The 19621-nt window shown below is 56.5% G+C and overlaps 1 protein-coding gene across 1 annotated transcript in view; it reads right to left on the bottom strand.

Annotated features, from left to right (window-relative positions):
• The window catches only part of KSR1 (kinase suppressor of ras 1), a 149298-nt gene that overhangs the window by 24162 nt on the left and 105515 nt on the right, over positions 1-19621 (bottom strand). Inside the window, exons 4-11 of the mRNA XM_044390794.3 lie at positions 15923-16382; positions 13474-13478; positions 10795-10855; positions 7161-7244; positions 5354-5415; positions 5151-5257; positions 2180-2348; positions 189-230 (exon numbers count right to left, since the gene is read on the bottom strand). Coding sequence (XP_044246729.2) covers positions 189-230; positions 2180-2348; positions 5151-5257; positions 5354-5415; positions 7161-7244; positions 10795-10855; positions 13474-13478; positions 15923-16382 — 990 coding nt within the window. The remainder of the gene's footprint in view (positions 1-188; positions 231-2179; positions 2349-5150; positions 5258-5353; positions 5416-7160; positions 7245-10794; positions 10856-13473; positions 13479-15922; positions 16383-19621) is intronic.

Below are 19621 nucleotides of genomic sequence, written 5' to 3'. Positions count from 1 at the left end.
CCTGTGAAGGGCCCCCCTTAAGGCAACCCACCCTGCTCCCTTTCCCAGCTGTGATACACAGTCAGCTCTCAATACAGGTGTATGTGAGACTCAGGCCCCTCAGAGGTGCCGTGGGAGAGGGTGCCCAGGGGGGCTGGACAGAGGGCTCACGGGAAGGGGCAGTTAGCGGAACCATGCAGAGAACTCACCTGGAAAGATAAACTGCTGTCTATGATGAATGAAGTAGGCAGCTTTAAACAGAAGAGGAGGTGAGTCACACACACAGAACAGCAAATGCAGGGGCGTGGCGAGGGGGGCTGGTTACAGGGTAGGGCAGAGCAGGGTGATCCATGCAGGAAGGAGAAAGGGAGTTGGAAGGGAGTTGGAAGGGAGCCGGTGCTGGCAGGAGCCCCTGGGAGGGAAGGGGCTGGCCCCGGAGGACTTGTAAGAGGCCTGGCCCGTTCCGTTCACCTCCCAGGCTCGCTTCTCTGTGACGTGTGCATAAGCCCAGAAGGGCGAGACACAAGGGTGAGGAAACAGTGCTTGTGAAAGCCGGCTGGGCCGTGTGCAGAGGAGCGGCTGCCCCCTTCAGCCCCACATTCACCCCCAGAGGTGCTGGGGCCTCAGCAACCCGACCTCACCATCCGAAACAGAACACAAACCCACCTCTCTTAAGGGGGACTGGAGGGGATGCGCTGGGGGTCTGGACTCCAACACAGCTGTCATATGGTAAAACCAGGGGTACAGATAGCCTTTCCCCAGGTTTATTCTTCAAGATAAACGTAACTGCTACCCCACAGTACAGAGTGGGTGCACAGGAGGCATTGTTCCTTCCCCAGGTTAACCATGGGGCCGGGCCCCAGGCACGGCCATGACCAGCGAGATCATAGACCCTGGACAGAAGGAGGGCTCTGTGCACAGGACGAGGGCCCACAGACATCAGGGAAAGCTGAGCGGCTCTGGCTGACATCACAAAATAGACTTTTTCTGTGGCTGTTGTTTTTCAAACAGGGCCTTCCTTTTAGAAAAACCCAAACTAGAAATTTAGCAAAAGACCCAGTTTCAGAGCATAATGACAGAGCAGAATGAGAGGTGGTCACTCCGATGGGCTAGGGCTCCATTGCGGGGAGGGGATGGGTGTGCTCGGGATGGTGCAGGAGGTCTCCAGCCAGGTGCACGTTAAGGCAAAGGGACAGGCAAAAGAGAAAGGATTCCTACAAAATCTCAGTCTCCCAGCACCCCTAAAAGAAATCCCTGGAACCCCAGTAAAATGGGTCCAGAGAGGCTGCCTGGCCTCCTGCTGGCTGCACGTGGCCCCAGCTGAGGGTCCCCTGGCACAGGATAAGCTGTGCCTCTGTCCTCCCAGGCCTGGAGCCCCAAGGGCCAGTGACAGGTGGGGCCTGACCTGACCGGGCCCAGAGCAAACTGGAGTGTCCCAGTGGCTGCTCCTTCGTCCTGGCCACCAACCGAAATACCCAGGGGGCTGAGACCAGCTGCAAGGAGCTTCCAGGGAGGCCACGGCCTGGGCTCATCCTGAAACAGGTGAGTGGGCCTTGCTCTGTACGTTGGAAAGGTGGGACACCCCAGGCCTGGCTGAGAGACGGGGGACCTTGGCCCTACAGAGCAGGTACTCCCCCCGAGACTCAGTGTTCTCATCTGCACAGTGGGAATAACCTAATCCCAACCTCACGGGGTCTCTTGTTTTATGGGAACAAAGAGGGAACAAAAGCTCCCCCCGAAGCAGCTTATTCAGATCACTTGAGCAGGTAAGCAATTGAGCCCCAGGGTCCCTCTCCCAGGCCTTGCCCCAGCTCCCCGTGCTCCTGCCATGCCTTCTGTTTGCTCAGAAGCCCTTAGTGAACGTGCCCATGAGAAGCCACCCCATGCACAGGAGGCGAGTACGGGGACTGTGTCAGGAATCCGGGCTTTATGCCAGACGGACTTGGCTTTGATCCTGGCCCCGTCCCTTACGTGTTATATAGCTGAGGGCAAGACACTTCCTCTGAACCTCAGTGACCCCATCTGTAAAATGGCTGTGATAAAAGCATCTACCCCGGAGCTCTCATCAGGTATAAATACGGTAATGTACTTGAGCTTGGCACAGCGCCTGACTCCCGTCTGACCTTGAGCCTGCTGGGGCGTGCTGAGAAGGGGCATCTGACCCCATCCGGAAGGCACACAAAGCCCCGAGGTGTGGTACCTGGGAAGTTGAACCTGCTGTCCCGCTGGCCAGGAGAGGGGTTGGGGGGCGTGGTGGCACTGGACGGATTGGATGATGTTGGGAAGGGTGCCGGCGAGGAGGGCGTGGAGGACGTGGTGGAGGACGGGTTGCTGCTGGAGTCCAGGTGGTTCATGGCTGGAGGATGCTCCTGTGGGACCAGAGACACCAGAAGTGGGCAGGGACTGTCAGGGTCCTGCCCAGCCGGCCCCTCCCGTATCCCATGCTGAGACCCCACCCCCACCCCCACACCCCGCCGAAAATGACGAGGTCTGCCCGGCACCCTGACATTTCACTGGTCTAATATTCAAGGGCAGGTTGGCACAGAGAGACCCTCACCTCAGCGCCCACCCCCCAAGGGACTGCTGCTCATCTTTCTTCAGCTCACATACTTTCTTCCCAGAAGCCCCTGTGAACAGTGGGGACCACGCTCCTGTTCTCAACCTTCTACAGCTAGCACTTCCCCTCAGGGCACTTGAACTACAGTTTGTCAAGTGCAGCGATCTTGGCCGGTTCCCCAAAGAATGTCCTCCCCCCACCCCCTCCGTGTGTCCTGTGAGGGCAGGGTGGGCGCCCGGTCATCATATACCCAGCGCCTGGCACACAGCAGGGTTTTTAATGAGTTCAGCGTCCGACAAGGGTTTAGTGTGTGGTACACAGTGGTGCCTATAAATGCTCCCTCTGCTCTTTTGCAGACCTACTGGGCTAGGACTGCCTGGGGGGTTGGGCCCTAGAGAGGTCAAAGGGCCAGATGAGAGAGGGCTGCAGGGGGACTCTGTGTTAGGTGGGACTCCGGCCCTGACCAGTTTCCCAGACCCAAACTCCAATCCCTCAGGGGAGAGGGCTGGAATTCCTTGGTCAAGAAAGCTGGGGCCAGGGGCGCCTGGCTGGCTTGGTCGGTAGAGCATGCCACTCCTGATCTCGGGGTTGTGAGTTCAAGCCCCACACTGGGTGTAGGGATTACTTACAAATAAAATCTTTAAACCAAAAAGTTGGGGCCAAATTAGGTGAAACGCTGAGTTCTTCAGGTTTCTCTTCTGCAGGCCCTAAATGCTCTGGGGTGTCCAGGGGACCCCGGAACCCACAAAGCTACACAGTGGGCCTCACCGTCCAGGGACAGCCATCACCACCTGGTACCACAGGCCGGTGGGGGAGGGAGCTGGGTCCCCTGGGCCCTTCCTCTCCCCGCTCACCCCGCAGTGACCCCGCATCCCATCCCTGTTCTTAGGGCCGAGCCAGCCCAGGCAGGGGGAGTAGCTACCGGGCAGGTTGAATCCCGGCCCCTATACTCAGTACCCGTGTGACTTGGTTCAAATCAGCCACCTTTCTGAGCCGCAGTGGTTCTGGACAAAACGGGGGTATGGGCTGCCGCTTCATGGGCTCAGTGTTCCATACCAACACGTCCTCACTGCCTCGTGTGTGCCGGACTCCAATGCGGGCACCAGGGACCAGGCAGGAGCAAGAAGACGAGGCCCCGCCGTCCAGAGCAGCCACGCGCTGGGGAGACAGGCCCTCGGGAGGCAGACAGGGGCCCGCACCATGCAGCCAGGCCATGAAAAGCACCAGGAAGTGCGTGGCGCAGCCAGGGACCCTGGTCTTCAGCCCACATCCCAGCAAGGCCTCCCAGGAGTGAGTGTGTGAACGCTGAGAAGAGTGTCTCAGGCAGAGGGAACAGTGGGCACCAAGGCCCCGAGGTAGGAGTGGGCACAGCTGCTACGAACAAGGGCAGCTGGAGAAGACACTGGAGAGACAGGCTGGCCCCTGGGATGAATGGGCCAAAGGCATGGCCCTCGGCACAGCGCGTGGCGAGAACTCAGTGACCACTACTTGTGTTATGAGAATGACCATAAATCGGGGTGAGGGAAGGACGACAGTTGGTCAGTGCCCTCGGTGAGGTAAGAGAAGGCACCACCCAGAACTATGTTGGGTCAGGGCCGAGCAGGTGTGTGCAGGAGGGCTTCCTGGAGGAGGAGGAGCCCCGAGTGGGTTCAGAAGAACCGACAAGGGCTGGGCGAAGGGGTGTGGGGGGATATGGCGTAAATGGGGGTGCATCCGGTGTTGCCAGACGAGAACAATGCTGGCAGGGTGGGAGTGGCAGATGGGGTGCCTAGTGCCCCCGCCGAGGAAGTGTGTCTGTATCTGTGACAGGCTGAGTAACAGCGCTGCTCCTGACAAGTGAGCTCACGAACGGCCCCTCGTTACCCCTACAACACCTTGTCAACGAAGCATGAGTATCCCCACTTCACGCACCAGGGAGCTGAGGCTCAGAGAGGTAAAGGAACTCACCCAAGGTCACAGGGGCAAGAAAGGGGACTAGTCAGGACTGGAGCTCAGCTGTGGTCCTACAACCCTCTTCTCCACCTGTCTGTCCCTGGTGGGAATGCCACTGTCGGGGGAAATGCAATGACAGGTGGAGGGAGGCTGAGAGAGGACACGGGCGGGCCCATAAGCACCAGCAGCTCTGAGGCACCGGCCTCCCCTGTCGGGCAGTAAGATGTGGAGCCCCCCCCAAGCTACACCTTCTGGGTCCCTGGTGTCCGTGGGCCAGGCCACCTGCTTCTCTTCTCCCTGCCCCAACCTCTACCCAGCCTGGCCCAAGCCAGTGTCCTCATCTAAAAAGGAGATGATAGCAGTATGTGATTTTTAGAACTATTGTGAGGATCAAAAGAAAGATCAATGGAGAAAGTTCCCGACTCATATTAAGGGCTCAGGAAATGTTCGGTTAAACTGGGGAAGGTCATGGGCACATTAACTAGGATTTGGCCATAAACGTGAAGTCTACGAAATGGCTAAAGACAGGATCCCTGAAGGCCACCCTCTGACCTTGGATCATGGATTGTACGCCCCAGTTCCCTGCTGGACCTCCACATTACAGAAGGAGCCCCAGCGCGGGATGGGGCGGGGGGGCTTTTCCCGGGAAAAGCACAGGACCGGCGGGCCACCGCCCGCATACCTTCTTTGTCAGGGCTTTGGGGAGGGTTCCGAAATGGGGCTCAGCTGCTCTGTCCACCGGGTTGTTGATGTCCGAGGGGACAGACTCCGTCCTCCGAAGCCTAGGTTCTGTTTAAGAAGGAAAAGAGGGAACCGTGAGCAGGGAAGCAGATCAAGCTACGGCAAAGTCCACCCCAAGCCCAGAAGGCAGACGAGAGCACTCACGTGGAAGGAAAGATATTCTACACGCAGGGGCTTCCTTTGTACACTTGTTATGACACTTCAATCTGGTAAAGAAGGCGGCAGGGTCAGTGCGCGGAGGGCCACTCGGGGCTCCCAGGGCAACACTCACTCGTGACTGCCTCAATCTCCACGCCATTTCTCAACAAACATTAGCCCAGAAGTCTGGAATATTCCACGCTGATCGTCCTAGCAGTGTCTGTTGAGACGTTCCCAAGGTTGTCTGCCTAACCTCACAGCAAAGCAGTTTTAATTGTCATTTTATCTTTTGTGGGTCACATGTCTTTCTCTTCTCTAAAGAAAAGGACACCCTCCACGCACAGTCAGAAAACTGGAGACAAAAATCTGAACTTATGAGAAAGATGAATCAGAAGGAGAGCGTCTACATGACCATAACATTCCAGGGATGCGAGCGGTGGCCCCTCCCGCTGCATTTCAATATGGGCCACATGGTCTGAGGGTCAGCACGGGCCCAAATGGAAAGACCTGGCCTTCAGTTTGGTCCTGCCTGCTGCACCCTGTCTTGGGGTTCTAGACAATCAAATGGGTTGACATTGGGGCCCTACCAACCTCACACCACGATCATTGGAGAGTGTGGGGCTCAGAGGTCATTCTGTGCTCTCTGTATGAAAGGCATTGCTTGAAAGGGAGCGGGAAGTCCCCAATTTAAAGGCAGGAGCCACAGAAGACCTAGACTGGTGGAAAACTCTGGCGTCTCCTTGGTGGCCAGGGGAGTCACCAGGAAAACACAACTTATCCAACAGACATGCACGAGACCTGTGGCCTCTGGTCTCGCGGGAGCCTAAGCGCCTTTCCTACACAAACTAGCTCAGAATCTGGACACCATCCTGATAGATAAAGGACCTGGAACCATCTGCCCAGTTGTGAAAATGAAGCCCAGAAAGAGCAAGTGTCTTGCCCCAGGTCACAAAGCAATGGAGGGGCAGTGATCTGGGAGCAGTGACTCCAGGTCCGTCCTCTATAAGCAACAGAGGACACTCTACCCCCCCCCCCCCCCGCCCACGCTGTTCCCTTCCTCGTCCTTCTGTCCTACAAGAAAGCACCATGGTAAGAAACAAGAAAGCTGGGTTTGTATAGAAGCAACATTCTCCCTGAACTCTCCTCTTCTGTGAACGCCATGAGCCACTGTTTTCACCTCCACCTGACCCTTCTCCCCATCTTGTGTGCTATCACGTTAAGGTTAAACTTTAGAACTCCGTATAGTTTCCAGAACAGTCCTCCCACTCCTCTCGGACTCTGTACAAGGTTTAAGGCCTGGAATGCTCTTTCTTCCTTGGTCTCCCTGGCAGACTTCTACTCATCCTTCAAAGCCCACCCCCAATTTCCCCTTCTTCTGGGAATGCCTGGCTCGATGCTTCCTTCATCTCCCTAGGGAGGGCTGATCATATCATGGTGTGCTGAATGGGATTATAAATAGCAGGTTTAAGAATTCTCAAAGGGAGGGGCACCTGGGTGGCTCAGTAGGTTAAGCGACTGCCTTCAGCTCAGGTCATGATCCTGGAGTCCCAGGATCGAGTCCCACACTGGGCTCCCTGCTCAGCAGGGAGTCTGCTTCTCCTTCTAACCCTCCCCTCTCTCATGCTCTCTCATTCTCTCTCTTTCCCAAATAAATAAAAAAAAAACTAAAAAGAAAAAAAAAAAAGAACTCTCAAAGGGGCTCCCGTGAACTCTGACTTAACCTAAGGCTGAGCATCAAGTAGTAGGACCCCTACTGAACCCAATGTATGGAGTTCACTCATTTCTCCCACCCCTTCCACCCTCCGCACATCACCTGCAATGTTTGCATTTCACTCCAAACATCATGCTCTTCTGACACACGTGGCAGACCTGGGACAACCAGGACTTGGTGGAGAACCTGCAGCAGGGGGACATAGGAAAATGCTCCCGTGGCTGGGAGACCAGAGCCCGGACAGGGGAGGGCGCCCAGGAAACCAGAAGACGGAGGTCCATCCCGGAGCCACCGGTGCCCTCTCCCACGGCAGGGATGCTCAGGGCCACTGCTTGTTCCCAGGGCATTCAGAGTTCCCAGCCACAATGTCATCCTTGCCAAAATCCCAAAGTCAGCGTGGTCACGGAGGCCAGCTCTCTGGCAGCGGCCATCGAAATTACAAGTGTGCATACCGAGCGATTCCCATTGTAGGAAATGATCCAGGGGACACTCCCGCGGGTGTCAAATGAGGTACAGACAAGGTTATTCCCCGCCACGTGTCTGCAGCAGTAAAAGACTGTGAACAGCCTATGCTGTTGAGGTGTGCAGGCGACTGACTGGAAAGTACAGTCCAACCACACCATCGGACACCGTGAGGCCAGAGAATTAAATAAGAAAACCTTTCTGCGCAAATATGGAACGATCTCCAAGTTACGTTATCAGGGAAAAAGTACATGACTCCACTTATATGATATTCAAATGCAGGAAGAAGTAACCAATGAGGACAGAAGTGAACAGTAACCCCTGGGTGGTAGTGCTATGACCCTGGAGGGGTAGAAGATCAATTTCTGGGGTGCTGGATGCTCTGGAGCTCCACCTGTGGGGTACACATGGGTGTATCCATACATAAAAATGCACTTGTGCTCTCAGTTCTACGTAAATGGTGCCTCCGTCTTTACAAGAAAAGAAGTATAGAACAGCATGTTTAATACACATACGTACTTGCTTGTATAAAAATATCTCAAGAAACTGCCAAGATCTGCCCACAGGGGGACCCAGAGGGCTGGGGGCAGCAGCAGGAGGGGACCGCATAGATACCCTCTCTGTACACCTCTTGAATTTCGAATGTCTTTCAACCCAAACTAAATCAAAATTTTAAAAATTTAAAAACACAAAAGACAGACTGGAAGGAAGGACAAGGGGTTGAGTGGGTGGTACGGCAGAGTCCACAGGGTGGGGAGGCTGAAGGGCAGAAAGAACTCACATTTTTGGAGGAACAGATTTTTGAAAGCAGAGTCCATCACAGTAACAACAGAACAAATAGCAACAGTATTTGGGGAACGGTTTGTAATGTATCCTGAACATGAGCTCACGCGTTGCTTACAACGCCCCGGGGAGTGAGGCAGGTCGGAGATTCTAAGTACACAGACGAGGGAATCAGAGAGGTTAGGTGACTTTCCCAGGGTCACACAGCTGGGATGCTGTGCAATGGGGTCTGCACCCCAGGTGCCTAAACTCAGAGCTGCATGGCTTCTCTGAGAGACAACTAGGGCCAAGCACAGGGCAAGAGCATGGGCTCTGGGGTAAGACTGCACCAGTGTGACTCCTACAGGCTACTGGCTGTGGGATGCCTTGGAGCTCCCTCGCAGGGGCCCGGGGAGATCATATGTGCGAGTGTGTAGTGCACACGAGCGCTACTGTCTCCACCCAGCCAACATGGGTGTTTTCAGGGACCAAGACAAAGGCACCCATGTCCCCAACATGCCTATTAAGGAGCCCTAATCCTGCCTCTCTGGGATCCACATACTCTCTCTGGGCTTTATTCTCCTCTCACGCTAACAGCGGGGATAAGGGGAGCAGCTCAGAGGTGTCTGAGACGACCTCCCCTCTGCAATCTTGAAAATAGGGCAACACGGCAGTCAGGTCTGGGCCTGAGAAAGTCCAAGTGCTAGGAAGGGGTGTGGCGTGGGGGGTAAAAGTTGTCCCAGGCCAGGGAGGGACCATGATTAGACTGAAACACTTCAGACCATCCTGAGAGAGAAAGAGAGGCCTGGAATCTGGGTTTAATATACCAGGCGGGTGTGACAGTGAGCCCAGAACCTGGGTGGGGCAAGGCAGGGTGACCTGGCAACGTCGCACCAAGAGGGGTGCCGCTGCCCTGCATGGGGGGCAGCCTCTGGAACTCACTGCCACAAGGGGAAGGGAGCAGCGGTCTGGGAAGCACCCGGGGCAAGCTGACACAGCCCCACAGCCTCTGTGAAACCAGGGGCGCCCGAGACAAAACAAACAGCAGCCGGCCGATCCCGGTGTCCCTCACATACCAGATCTCGGGCTGGAGTCTGTGCTTACACACCAGGCACACCCCAGGGCCGGACAAGTGAGGCTCAGCTGTGCGGCACCCCCTTTTATCCTCATCACGGGACTGGGGGGAGTCTGGTTCGCAGAGGGGAAAACGGAGGCTCGGAGGGATTCCTGCCCACAGGCGTGCAGCCCACGGAGGAGGAAAGGGTGGGGCTCCCGTCCTGTGCTGAGCAGCCCCCTCACAGCCTAAGAAGACCCCACTGGGTGTGCCACGGACGGAGGAGGGAGGCCCTGTCCCCATCGTGGTGCCGCAGCCTCTCTTCCACGAGACTCCAGTGTACAGGGATCAGCCCTGACAAGGCTCCAGAGGGGCCTGGGCGACGGCCAGAGGACTCAGCCGCTATCTTTCGGGCAGCATGACCTCAGGCAAATTACTCAAGCCCTCAGAGCCACAGCCGGGTCTCCACCTCTGGGCAAGAATTCTGGGCCAGGGGCGCCTGGGTGGCTCAGTCCTTAAGCGTCTGCCTTCGGCTCAGGGCGTGATCCCAGGGTCCTGGGATGGAGACCCACATCGGGCTCCTCCGCTGGGAGCCTGCTTCTTCCTCTCCTTCTCCCCCTGCTCGTGTTCCCTCTCTCACTGGCTGTCTCTCTGTCAAATAAATAAAATCTTTAAAAAAAAAAAAAAAAAAAAAAAAAACGCCGGGCCAGACTCCCAGGCTCACTGCAGCAGCACTCACGCTCCAGGCGGAAACGAAAGGCCGCCCCAAGTTGCAAAGCTCTTGACAAGCGTGCCCTGTGGTGTTCCCCACAGCCTTTGGTGGGGACGGCCAGGGCACAGGCGTGCCAAGGCGCCGCTCTGCGGGGTGTCCAGCGCGACGAGATGCCACGCAGACCTGCTGTCTGTGGCACACACCAGCCTCACGGTACTGAGGCCGAGCCTTCGGGCTGGTCCACGTCACAGGCCCACATCAGCCCATGCCAACATGCACCGGCCACCAGAGTCCCCAGACGTTGTTGGAAATCCAGACTGCCAAGCTGAGAACTTCAGGGATGGGCCAGGGGAGTCTGGGGTTTCAAAGCTTCGTGGGCTCTGATGTGCGGCCACTTGTAGGCCCCCCATGATCTCATGCTGGATCTGCAGGAAGCTCTCAGCTCCTCCTCCCTGAGACTGGGACCGTGTTTCTCCTGAGACCTGTGTTTTCCCTCGGTGCAGGGGTGGGGTCGGGGAGGGTCCAGCCAGCCCATACAGCCACTGGTGATGGGCAGGGGTTCCAGACGGGCACAGGGCTGTGTTCACCGAGGTGATGGACAGACCAGTAGCAAAGAGCCCTGAGAAACAAGGATCAGGACAGACCCCTCCCCACACGATGAAAGCAACCCCTCAGTGGGGGCCCCAGTCCATGCAGGCCCCAGCCCAGCTCTGGGCCCCCTCCCCGTCCCAGCCTGGCTCACCTACCTGTGAGTCACTGACAGCCCGATATCCCTTCGTACCATCTGTGGGGATCCGTGTGGGAGGTCTGCAGGGAGAGAGGCCAGGTTGGGAAGGCTGAGAGGCCCGTGTCCGTGGCCTTCTAGATCAGAGATCACAGGCTGGGTGGGTGAGAGGACTTACTGAACAGTAGATAAAGGTGTCCCTGAACATTCAAAACAGGGACAGGCCACGGAGACCAATGGGCCAGCACAGTTACCCTCATGCCTGGCCCTGCTTCTCCCGGGAACGTGACTGCCTGGTCTCCCCCCATGGTTCGGAAACCATCCCTGTGTGGCTCCCAGCTACAGAAGGAGGCAGCCTTGAGAGGCAGAAGGCAAAGCAACGGTGAGGACAGCTGTCTCCACCGATGTCCACCTCTCGCACTCCCGCACGGATGTATCCATACGTCACCGGCTTGCAAGGGCTTAATGTGGGTCACTCGTTTGGTGGGCAGGAGGTCTCTGGCCCTTGGCGGTGGAGGGTTTGAGGCTGGTTAGCACGTCCTGTACCTTGATAGCTGCAAGCACCTTGAGAATTTTGCTCTGAGAGCCTCCAGTGCCAGATGCTGGCAGGCAGCGCAAGGACAAGGTGAAGCTTTACCACACCCTGACGTGGGCCAGCCCCCGGGGCTTCCTGAGGAGTCTCACTCGGGCCCCGAGTTTTGAGATGAGCATTCCGTCTGCCTTCCTAGAGGGGACCCTAGGCTCTCCCTGCCCTAATCCTGGGTTCCCCGTTAGAATAGCATCCCCAGTGTTCAGGCCTTACAGGTCAGGCAGTGGGGCAGCTGGAGGTGAGCCTTCATCTATGGGCAGCCCACGTGTCCCACTGCCTCCTGCCCCTCCTCTGCCTGGGGACCCCACTCCTCCCCCTCCTCCCCGGCCTGCTTCTGCCCCTACTCAGCACAGCCTACCTCCTCCTGGAGGAGGGGTTCTCACTACGTCCTGATGGGCTTCAGGGGTTCTGGGAATCCTATGAACTGGTAAGCTTTGTGGTCTTTTCTTTGGAAGGAGGGTCTAAACTTTTATCTAGTTATCAAAAGGAACCATAACCCAGGAAAGTCAGGAACGTGGTGCTTGAGGGATCTGCAGCTGTCTCCTGTCCTCAAAGCCAGCAACACCCCCTACCCCCCGCCGCACATGCTGGCCTGGCACACACCTGGTGCTCATTAAGTGCTGGTTCACTTAATGCCAAGTCCCACATACCTGAGCACAGAGAGAAGGGCGAGCTGGGGTGCTGACTCCTCCTCCCGTACCAAGGGGAGTTTGATCAGAACCAGAAGGGCCCTCTGCTGCCCCGTGATGATTCAAAAACCAATCACACTGCCCCAGCTCTCTCTGGCACATCTGCCCTGGGGCTGACTTGTCCCAACTCCCTCCTGGGACCCACGTCACTGTGAGCAGCCAAGGCCAGCAAAGCACATGGGTCTAAAAGGGGTTAGGCTGCCAGCCTAAGAGAAACGGACTATGGAAAATGAGATTTCAACCATATATGCCACCTGTGGTTGACCTGTAACGTCTGCTGCGGGTGTGGGATAGGAGGGAGGGGAGACGGCATGTGGGCCAGGCTGCAAGTGCCCCGATCTAGATGAAACACTTGCCCTGAAGACCTCAGCCTGCCTCCCCGCATGCTAGGCAAGCGGCCTCACTGCTGCGGTCCCTGCGTTACTACAGCAACCGGGAGGCTGACAGGACGGACTGTCCTAGGGCCGGACTGTCCTAGGGCTGCGGGTGCTGCATTCTCCCCCAAGGCTCTGACAACGGCCTGAAGTTTGCACCATGCCCTGGGGAAGGGGCAGTGCAGCCTCCCTCCTTGCTCACCCTATACCTCCCTGGGGGTCTTGCAGCCAGCTTTATTTTGGCAGAACTCCAGCCTATTATCCTGCTCCCCACCCCGCGCTCCCCCCCACACTCCGCCTGGTCACTAAGACCCTAGTGACGGCTTTGTCACTCCTCTTAGCCAGCTCAGGATAGGACAAAAATAAACGGCTATTTCGCTCAGGCCCAAACCAGACGTCTCTGCATTTCCACTGAGACAATTCAAAGCAGACCCAGAGGCATGGTTGTTTCCCTCTGCTCTGACTTAGGAGAGAGAAGCCCTACAGCGCAGCCAAGTGCAAGACCCTGCTTCCAAGCTGGAGGTGGACAGATAGAAAAGGGATCAGGAGCCTCCGGGGCTTCCTCCGCCCCTCCCAAAGGGGCCTTCCCATTCACACCCTCCAATCTCTTGGGGCCTCATGCAGAGTCAAGCCACGTTCCTGCCTCCGGGTTGCCTCTCTCCTGAAAAGAGGGGTCCCAAGACATCAGCTCATATCCACCTACACCAGACCGACGGCACGTGCCTCTGGGTGACCCCAGCAGCCCAGCACGCAAGGCTCCCTGCCAGAGGTCACCTGTGGGGATGGCCAGGGACAGACAGGGCCTGAGTGGGGACTGTCCACGGCCCGTAACGCTCTCCAGGTCTCAGCTTTGCAGAGAGCAGCTCCTGGCCGGGCTGAGGTCACCCGTCCTAGAGCTCTGTCCTGAGGCGGTCCCCAGCACCTCTGCTTCTGTGTGGCGGAAAGGCCGAGCAGGCTGAGGGAGGGTCAAGGAAATCCACCCCTGATGGGGACAGCAACACAAACATGACTCCCGGGGAGCAGAGGGGATGAAAATGAATCATTCTTACCAAACCTGCAGGAGACAAAAAGAGAGAGAAAGTGGGATGATGTCACCATGCTGGCTCAGTGTGTTCTCCAGAACCTTCCCCCCTTGGGAGGGAGAGGGCAACATGCTCAGGTAAGGGCTTTGGGCCCCTGGCGCATGGGGCAGGCTGGCTGCATGACTGTGGGGATGGTTCCTCGATGGAAAGGGCTAGAAGTTACTGCCCGTGGGTACCGGAGCCACCCCTGTGCCGCGTGCTTTCCTACGTTAGCGTGTCTAAGCCTCGCCAGCCATGCAGCCCGCTGGGGTTCACTCCACTTCACAACTGAGCAAACAGCCTCACAGTCTCCCAAGGTCACACACCCACCAGTGGGGACACCCCGCCCAGAGCCCCGCGGGGAGGGATGCTCAGGCTCCGGGCCGGAGAAGGGGAAGTGGCTGGAGCAGAAGGACGAGGAGAACAGCTGTGAGAACAGCCAGGTGGTCCTCAAGGAGGGGCAGACGCGGACGTGCCCTGAGCAAGCCTCCCCAAGGGGTGCCGCTACCCCAGGGACAAAGAGAACTGGGGGAGACCCAAGCCACCTAGTCTGTCCTGTGGGCTGAGAGCAGCAAGGTGACCCGAGTGTCCATGTCACTACTAGTTCTGGTGGCTCTGTGTAGACGCAACTCAGAATCCCAGGGTGAGGCCCAGCTCCCCAGCTGTGGGATCCGAGGAAGTGCTGTCATCTGCCTGAGGCTCTGTTCTCCACCCAGAGCCCAGAATGAGACCAGAGCCCTTCTGACGCTCTTCTCAGGGGAAGATGAGAAACAGACGCACTGGGTTTATGCACTGAGATGGCCTCTAATGACCCACGTCCGTGTGTCCCCATGGTAGTTATACTGAGCTCTCTGGGACAGGAGGATCCCCAAGGGGAAGAAGGCTGCAGTCCCTTCTGGGGGGTAGAGGGGAGGACCAGGTCCCAGCAGGACAGGCTGATGACGAGTGGCAGGGGAGGTCATGGCATGGCTCTCTCTCCTTGGCTGACACACTCAAAACCATCAGAGATGTCCAGGGCCCATCCCATAAGGGACCCAAGACAGCCTGCACTGGGACAGCGGGAGCAAGCCTACCCAAGACTGGAAAAGGAGAGCCCATGTCAGGAGAAAAGCCAAGTTCCCCAACCCTAGGAGGCACCCAAAGAAAACTCGCTCCTTCCCCTCTGCCCTGCCCACAAGAGTACACTGACGAGGGCGATTCTTACAATGGCAGAACTGACAACGACCTAACGGTCTGTCAGGAGGGGAAGAAAGAATTAAACTATACGATGCAATGATCCAAAGAAGTTAAAAAGATGGGTAGTTTGAATAATTATAGGTATATGCAAAACTGATAATCTGGTTGGCTCTGCAAGGGGAATGGGGTGACTGAGGAAAAATGGTGGGGGAACCGCACACCACCGGCCCCTACAAACAACAGGAGCTACGAGGCTTCTGCATCTTGGCCCATGTCACTATTAGTACCTACTTAAGTACGTAGGTTAAGAACATTTTTTACGTAGAAGAGTAAGATATTTTAAGATGTATGGACATGAAGTTCTCAGATATCAAGCTAAGTGGAGAAAAAGAGGTTAGGGGCGTCTGGGTGGCTCAGATGGTTGAGCGTCTGACTCTTGGTTTCAGCTCAGGTCATGATCTCAGGGTCATGAGATCAAGCCCACGTCAGGCTCTGAGCTCAGTGGGAGTCTGCTGGAGATTCTCTCCCTCTCCCTCTGGCCCTCCCCCAGCTCGTGTTTCTGTGTTCTCTCTCTAACAAATGAATAAATCTTCAGAGGAAAAAAAATAGGCTCTAGAACAGAATACATGGTATTTGGTAATCATTAGAGGTTTTAGCCAGGTATGCCAGTTCTCCCCATCTGGGCACATGGGAGAATTACATTTCTTGGCTCCTTTGTTTGGGTGGGGCCATGAATGGTGAGTGGAACTTGCAGGAATTAACTAGTATGTAACTAATTAATGTAATGCAATTAACTAGTGTGTAATATCTAAAATTCTTTTTTCCTCTGCCCTAGTGGAATGTTCCAGACAATGTTCCAGAAAGTGGCTGTTCTATCAGCCTGGGACCTGGAATGAGGCCGACCCACAGTAGACAAGTAGCCAAGGGTAAGAAATAAATCTTTGGTGCTTTAAGACCCAGAAAGCTAAGGGTTATTCGTTACTGCAGCATAACCCAGTCTATCCTGACTAATGCACGGTACCATTCCGCGTGCGCGCGCATGTCCAGAAAGAACCTAGCAGGAAGGATTCAGCCCAAACTGCTAATGAAGCCTGGAAAGTGGACTGAGAGATGGAGGCACTTTTCACTTTGCACCCTTCTAGGTCGATTGATTTTATCTGTACTTATAAAATAAAGCCCGTATTTCCTTTATGATGAGAAAACCGTAGACAGAACTTTCAGGGGATGGCACACTGAGCACCAGCCTGGTGGGAACACTCACCTCATGGGGGAGACCTCGTCAATGCGGTTCCCCAGCTGAGATTCATGGGACTTGCTCCGGGTGAGCGTGGGGAAGCTGGGCAGCAGCTGAAAGACCTTGCGGCTGGGTGGGGGCGGCGTCCGCGGCGGCTTCAGCTTGGTGTGCCTTCGCAGCTGGGGTGTGGTCGGGGGGGTGATGAAGCTGTGCAGGGCCCTGGGGGTCAGCCGGCCGCTCGTGTGCAGGAGGATACAGGTGTCCGAGATGCCCTCGCAGGGGCCGGGGATTGGGGAGTCCGAGGTGGGCAGGGCAGACACGGACACGGAGCGTGGGCCCTGGGTGCTGCCACCCATTCTGCCTAGCGGGGTGCTCCCCGGGGGCCAGGGCAGGCTGGCCGGCGAGAGGTTGTCCGCGGAAGGCCCTGAGCCGCTTTCCCGCCGGGCATCCAATGAACTCCAGCCCGAGTCCTCTTTGTGCTCCCCTCCTGTGGGCCAAGAAGTGGAGTCACAGGTGGTCGGAGCTAGAGGGACTTACAGTTGAGGTGGCCAGGGCCCCGAGACGGTAACACCTTGCCCAGGGCTGCGAGGCAGGCCTCGACTCCCAGCCTTTATAGAGGCCTCTCATGCACACACATCACCACCCGTGTCACCTGTGACTGTGAGGCCACCGGCTCAGATATTACTGTCCCCATTTTCTAGAGGGGAAATGAGGCCCAGAGAGAATGGGCTCGTCCAGAGTTCTTGCTGGCAGGTCTGCAGGGAGCAAGCTGGGAAACCCAACCCCAAAACGGTGACCTCAGAGAGGGAAGTGGTAACTGATCTTTACGCGTCAGGAAGGGGAAGCTGGGGTGCTCGAAGAGGATAAGTCCATGTCAAGAAAATTCAAACACCAGGAAAGGGACGTATCAACCTTCAGTAGTCACCTGCCCTGGGAATTTGCTAGCAAAGAGATACGGTTAGAAGAGGATCAAGAGCCAATTCCTTCTGAGGGGAGCTCGTGACTTTTGGCTGCCCACACAGTGGACCCCCCAGACCTTGAGGCTCTGGGCAGTTCCAACTCAACAGCCCAGTCTGTCCATTCATTCAAGCACATGCTGGATGCCAGGCGTCAGGCCACGACAAAAGACATCCACTGTGCTCGAACAGTCCGAAGAGGGGGACAGCAGGGTGCTGAGACAGAGACGTCTGCCCTAACTAGCCTGGAGGTCGGGGGCTTCCCAGAGGAGGTGGTGCCTGGGCTGAGTGAGCTGGAGAAGAAGGTGAAGCAGGGGCACCAGGCAGAGCGAACAGCACATGCAATGGCAGGGAGTACGTGGCACCTTCTGGTAACCACGAAGAGTTCCTCGTGCCTGGAGAGGTCAGGACGAGCCAGAGAGATACAAGAGGCGAGCTCAGGAGGGGTCTCCGAGGCCTCGCTAAGGACTTTAGGTCAGAGTTTATAAGGGATGGGGAGACACTGCAGGGTGGGGGCAGGGAGAAAGGGGCCCGTCTACAGAGATCCCATTGTGAAGAAGGAAAAGACGCCCCCCTCCACATTTTACCAGTGAGGGGAAAGTACAGGGAGGCAGACGTTGACTTAAGAGAAAACGAACTTCCACACTGGAGTTATTCTACTGTGTGCTTTGTCCCTGTCTCGCTCCGTCTTCCCAGCACAACAGGGAGGATGGGAACGCTGCCGCCAGGCTGCTAAGCAGGAGGTGGGACGGGAGGGGGGCCCTCGGTCCTGACCGCGGCAGTAGGCCTCCTCCCACAGACTCCTACAAATACGGCCCAGCCTGGCGAGCGAAGTGCTCTCTGTCATGAGAGACGCTCCAGCCCAGCCTGGACAGCCACTTATCAGGGATGGTAGAGAGAAAGTGGCCTTCCCAACGCTCAGGGCTCCTCGTGCATGCATGCCCTCCCTCCTCAAGCACCCTTCCCCTACTTCACTGCCTCGGGACTTTCTCTTCAGGAATCAACTCCACGGACTGAGTGACTCAGTCTGTGTGTTCCTAGCGTTTGCTCTTGTAGAAACTGCAGCCACAACTGGAACTTAGAGACTGGCCTCCCGGAGGCTCTGGCCGTCTCTCACTGAGGGGATGGAAGAGCAAGTTCCGTGACCCATGCACAGGTCTGCCACCTGAGGAAACGAGTCCCAAACGCTTCACATGCCCATTGAATCACCGCTGCTTTGAGCCCGCCCAGGGATGGCAGATGGGTCTCGACGCGCACGCCAACCCCAGGTAACCGGCAGTGGCTCTCGAGAATGAGTCTGGAGTTGCTCAGCAGGGAGAGCTGGGGAGTGATGAGAGACGTGTGCTATGGATGAGGGACACGAAGCATCAGCAGAAATGATTTCCCTTGTTCACCGGCCATTGGCACAGTGAACCATCCTTAACTCACTTTTCTTAAGACCAGGGGCCACAAGGCAAATGTGTTCAACATTTTCCACGACCCCACAAGGCTAATACTGAAAGCAGCACTAGTATACACCAGGCTCTGGTCTAAGCACTTGACCGTCATTCATTTCATCCTCACAACAATATGATGAGAGAATACTGTTATGACCTCCACTGTACAGATGAGGAAACTGAGGCACAGTGGGGTTAAGTCACAGACCATGGTCCCGCGGACTCTAAGAGTGCTGGGCCCAGGCAGACGTATTCCATGGTCCCTCTTTACCGCAACTAGACTACTCTTACCAAGCTCTGTTAGTTGCAAAATAGACTCTGACCGCGTGACCTGAGAGGCAGGGCGATCGCGGAACCCACCCGGTCCCCAGCAGGTGCCCCAGAAGTATGGTCATCGCTGGGCAGACCCGTGTGGGCGAGGCGTGGCCAGGACCCTCTTGGGGAGGTTGGGGTCCACAGCTGAGACCAGATGAGAAGGATGTGGAGAAGACCCTCCTCTGGGGCGTGCCAGGTGTGGGACCCCAGACAACTCCCCCAGTGCCTCCGACGCTCTAGCTGTAAGAGGCGCTCCCCACCACCACTTACAAAGGTGCTGCCACACACACGTCAAGTGCCTGGCTTCATAAATTAGCACTTAAGGAGTTGGGGATCTCCCTAGCTCGGCACCCATGATAAGCGGTCACCTACCCAGCACAAATAGGTCACCACCCCTCGACTCCTGGCCCCTCCACAATTCTTTACAATTCAGGCATAAGGAGGGAGGGCCGAGAGTCACCCGCCCCAGTCCCGGCTTGGGTGGCAAGTACTTCTAAATTTCCACAACGTGGAAACAAGCTAGCCGCCCGCAAAGACTGCGGCTGGAATCCCAGCTCTGCCACCCACTGCTGTGTGTCCTCAGCGAAGCCCTGTCTCCTCTCTGGGCTCAGTCTCCTCTGTAACATGTGGGGATGAGAATGCAAACTATGTCTCTCTCATGTTTATTCTTCGGCACCTGCTGGGAGGCCTGGCCTGTCGAAGTCTTCAGAACTGAGTGAAGCTCTCTCCACACCGGGCTCTGTGTTCAGAGGACTTGGGACAAAGGGGTCCAGGAAGAAATCAAGCCCAATCCTCTCCGGGGCGGGGAGGGGAGTGATCAAGGAGAATACAAACCCCAGTAGCTTCCTTAAGCCTCAGGCAGCCAGAAATAAGACAGGTGGCTCAGAGCATTAAAAATGGGACTAACTCCATTCATTAGGCTCACTGTAAAGCCTTCTCAGTGTGGTAGTGGGAACGTTAAATCACGGCATTTAAAGCCATTTCCAAGGCAAGATTTAAAAAGCCTGTCAATAATTCCC

Source organism: Ursus arctos, unplaced genomic scaffold (assembly GCF_023065955.2).
Source record: "Ursus arctos isolate Adak ecotype North America unplaced genomic scaffold, UrsArc2.0 scaffold_24, whole genome shotgun sequence".
Classification (NCBI taxonomy): Eukaryota; Metazoa; Chordata; class Mammalia; order Carnivora; family Ursidae; genus Ursus; species Ursus arctos.
This window is presented reverse-complemented; position numbering and strand designations above follow the sequence as displayed.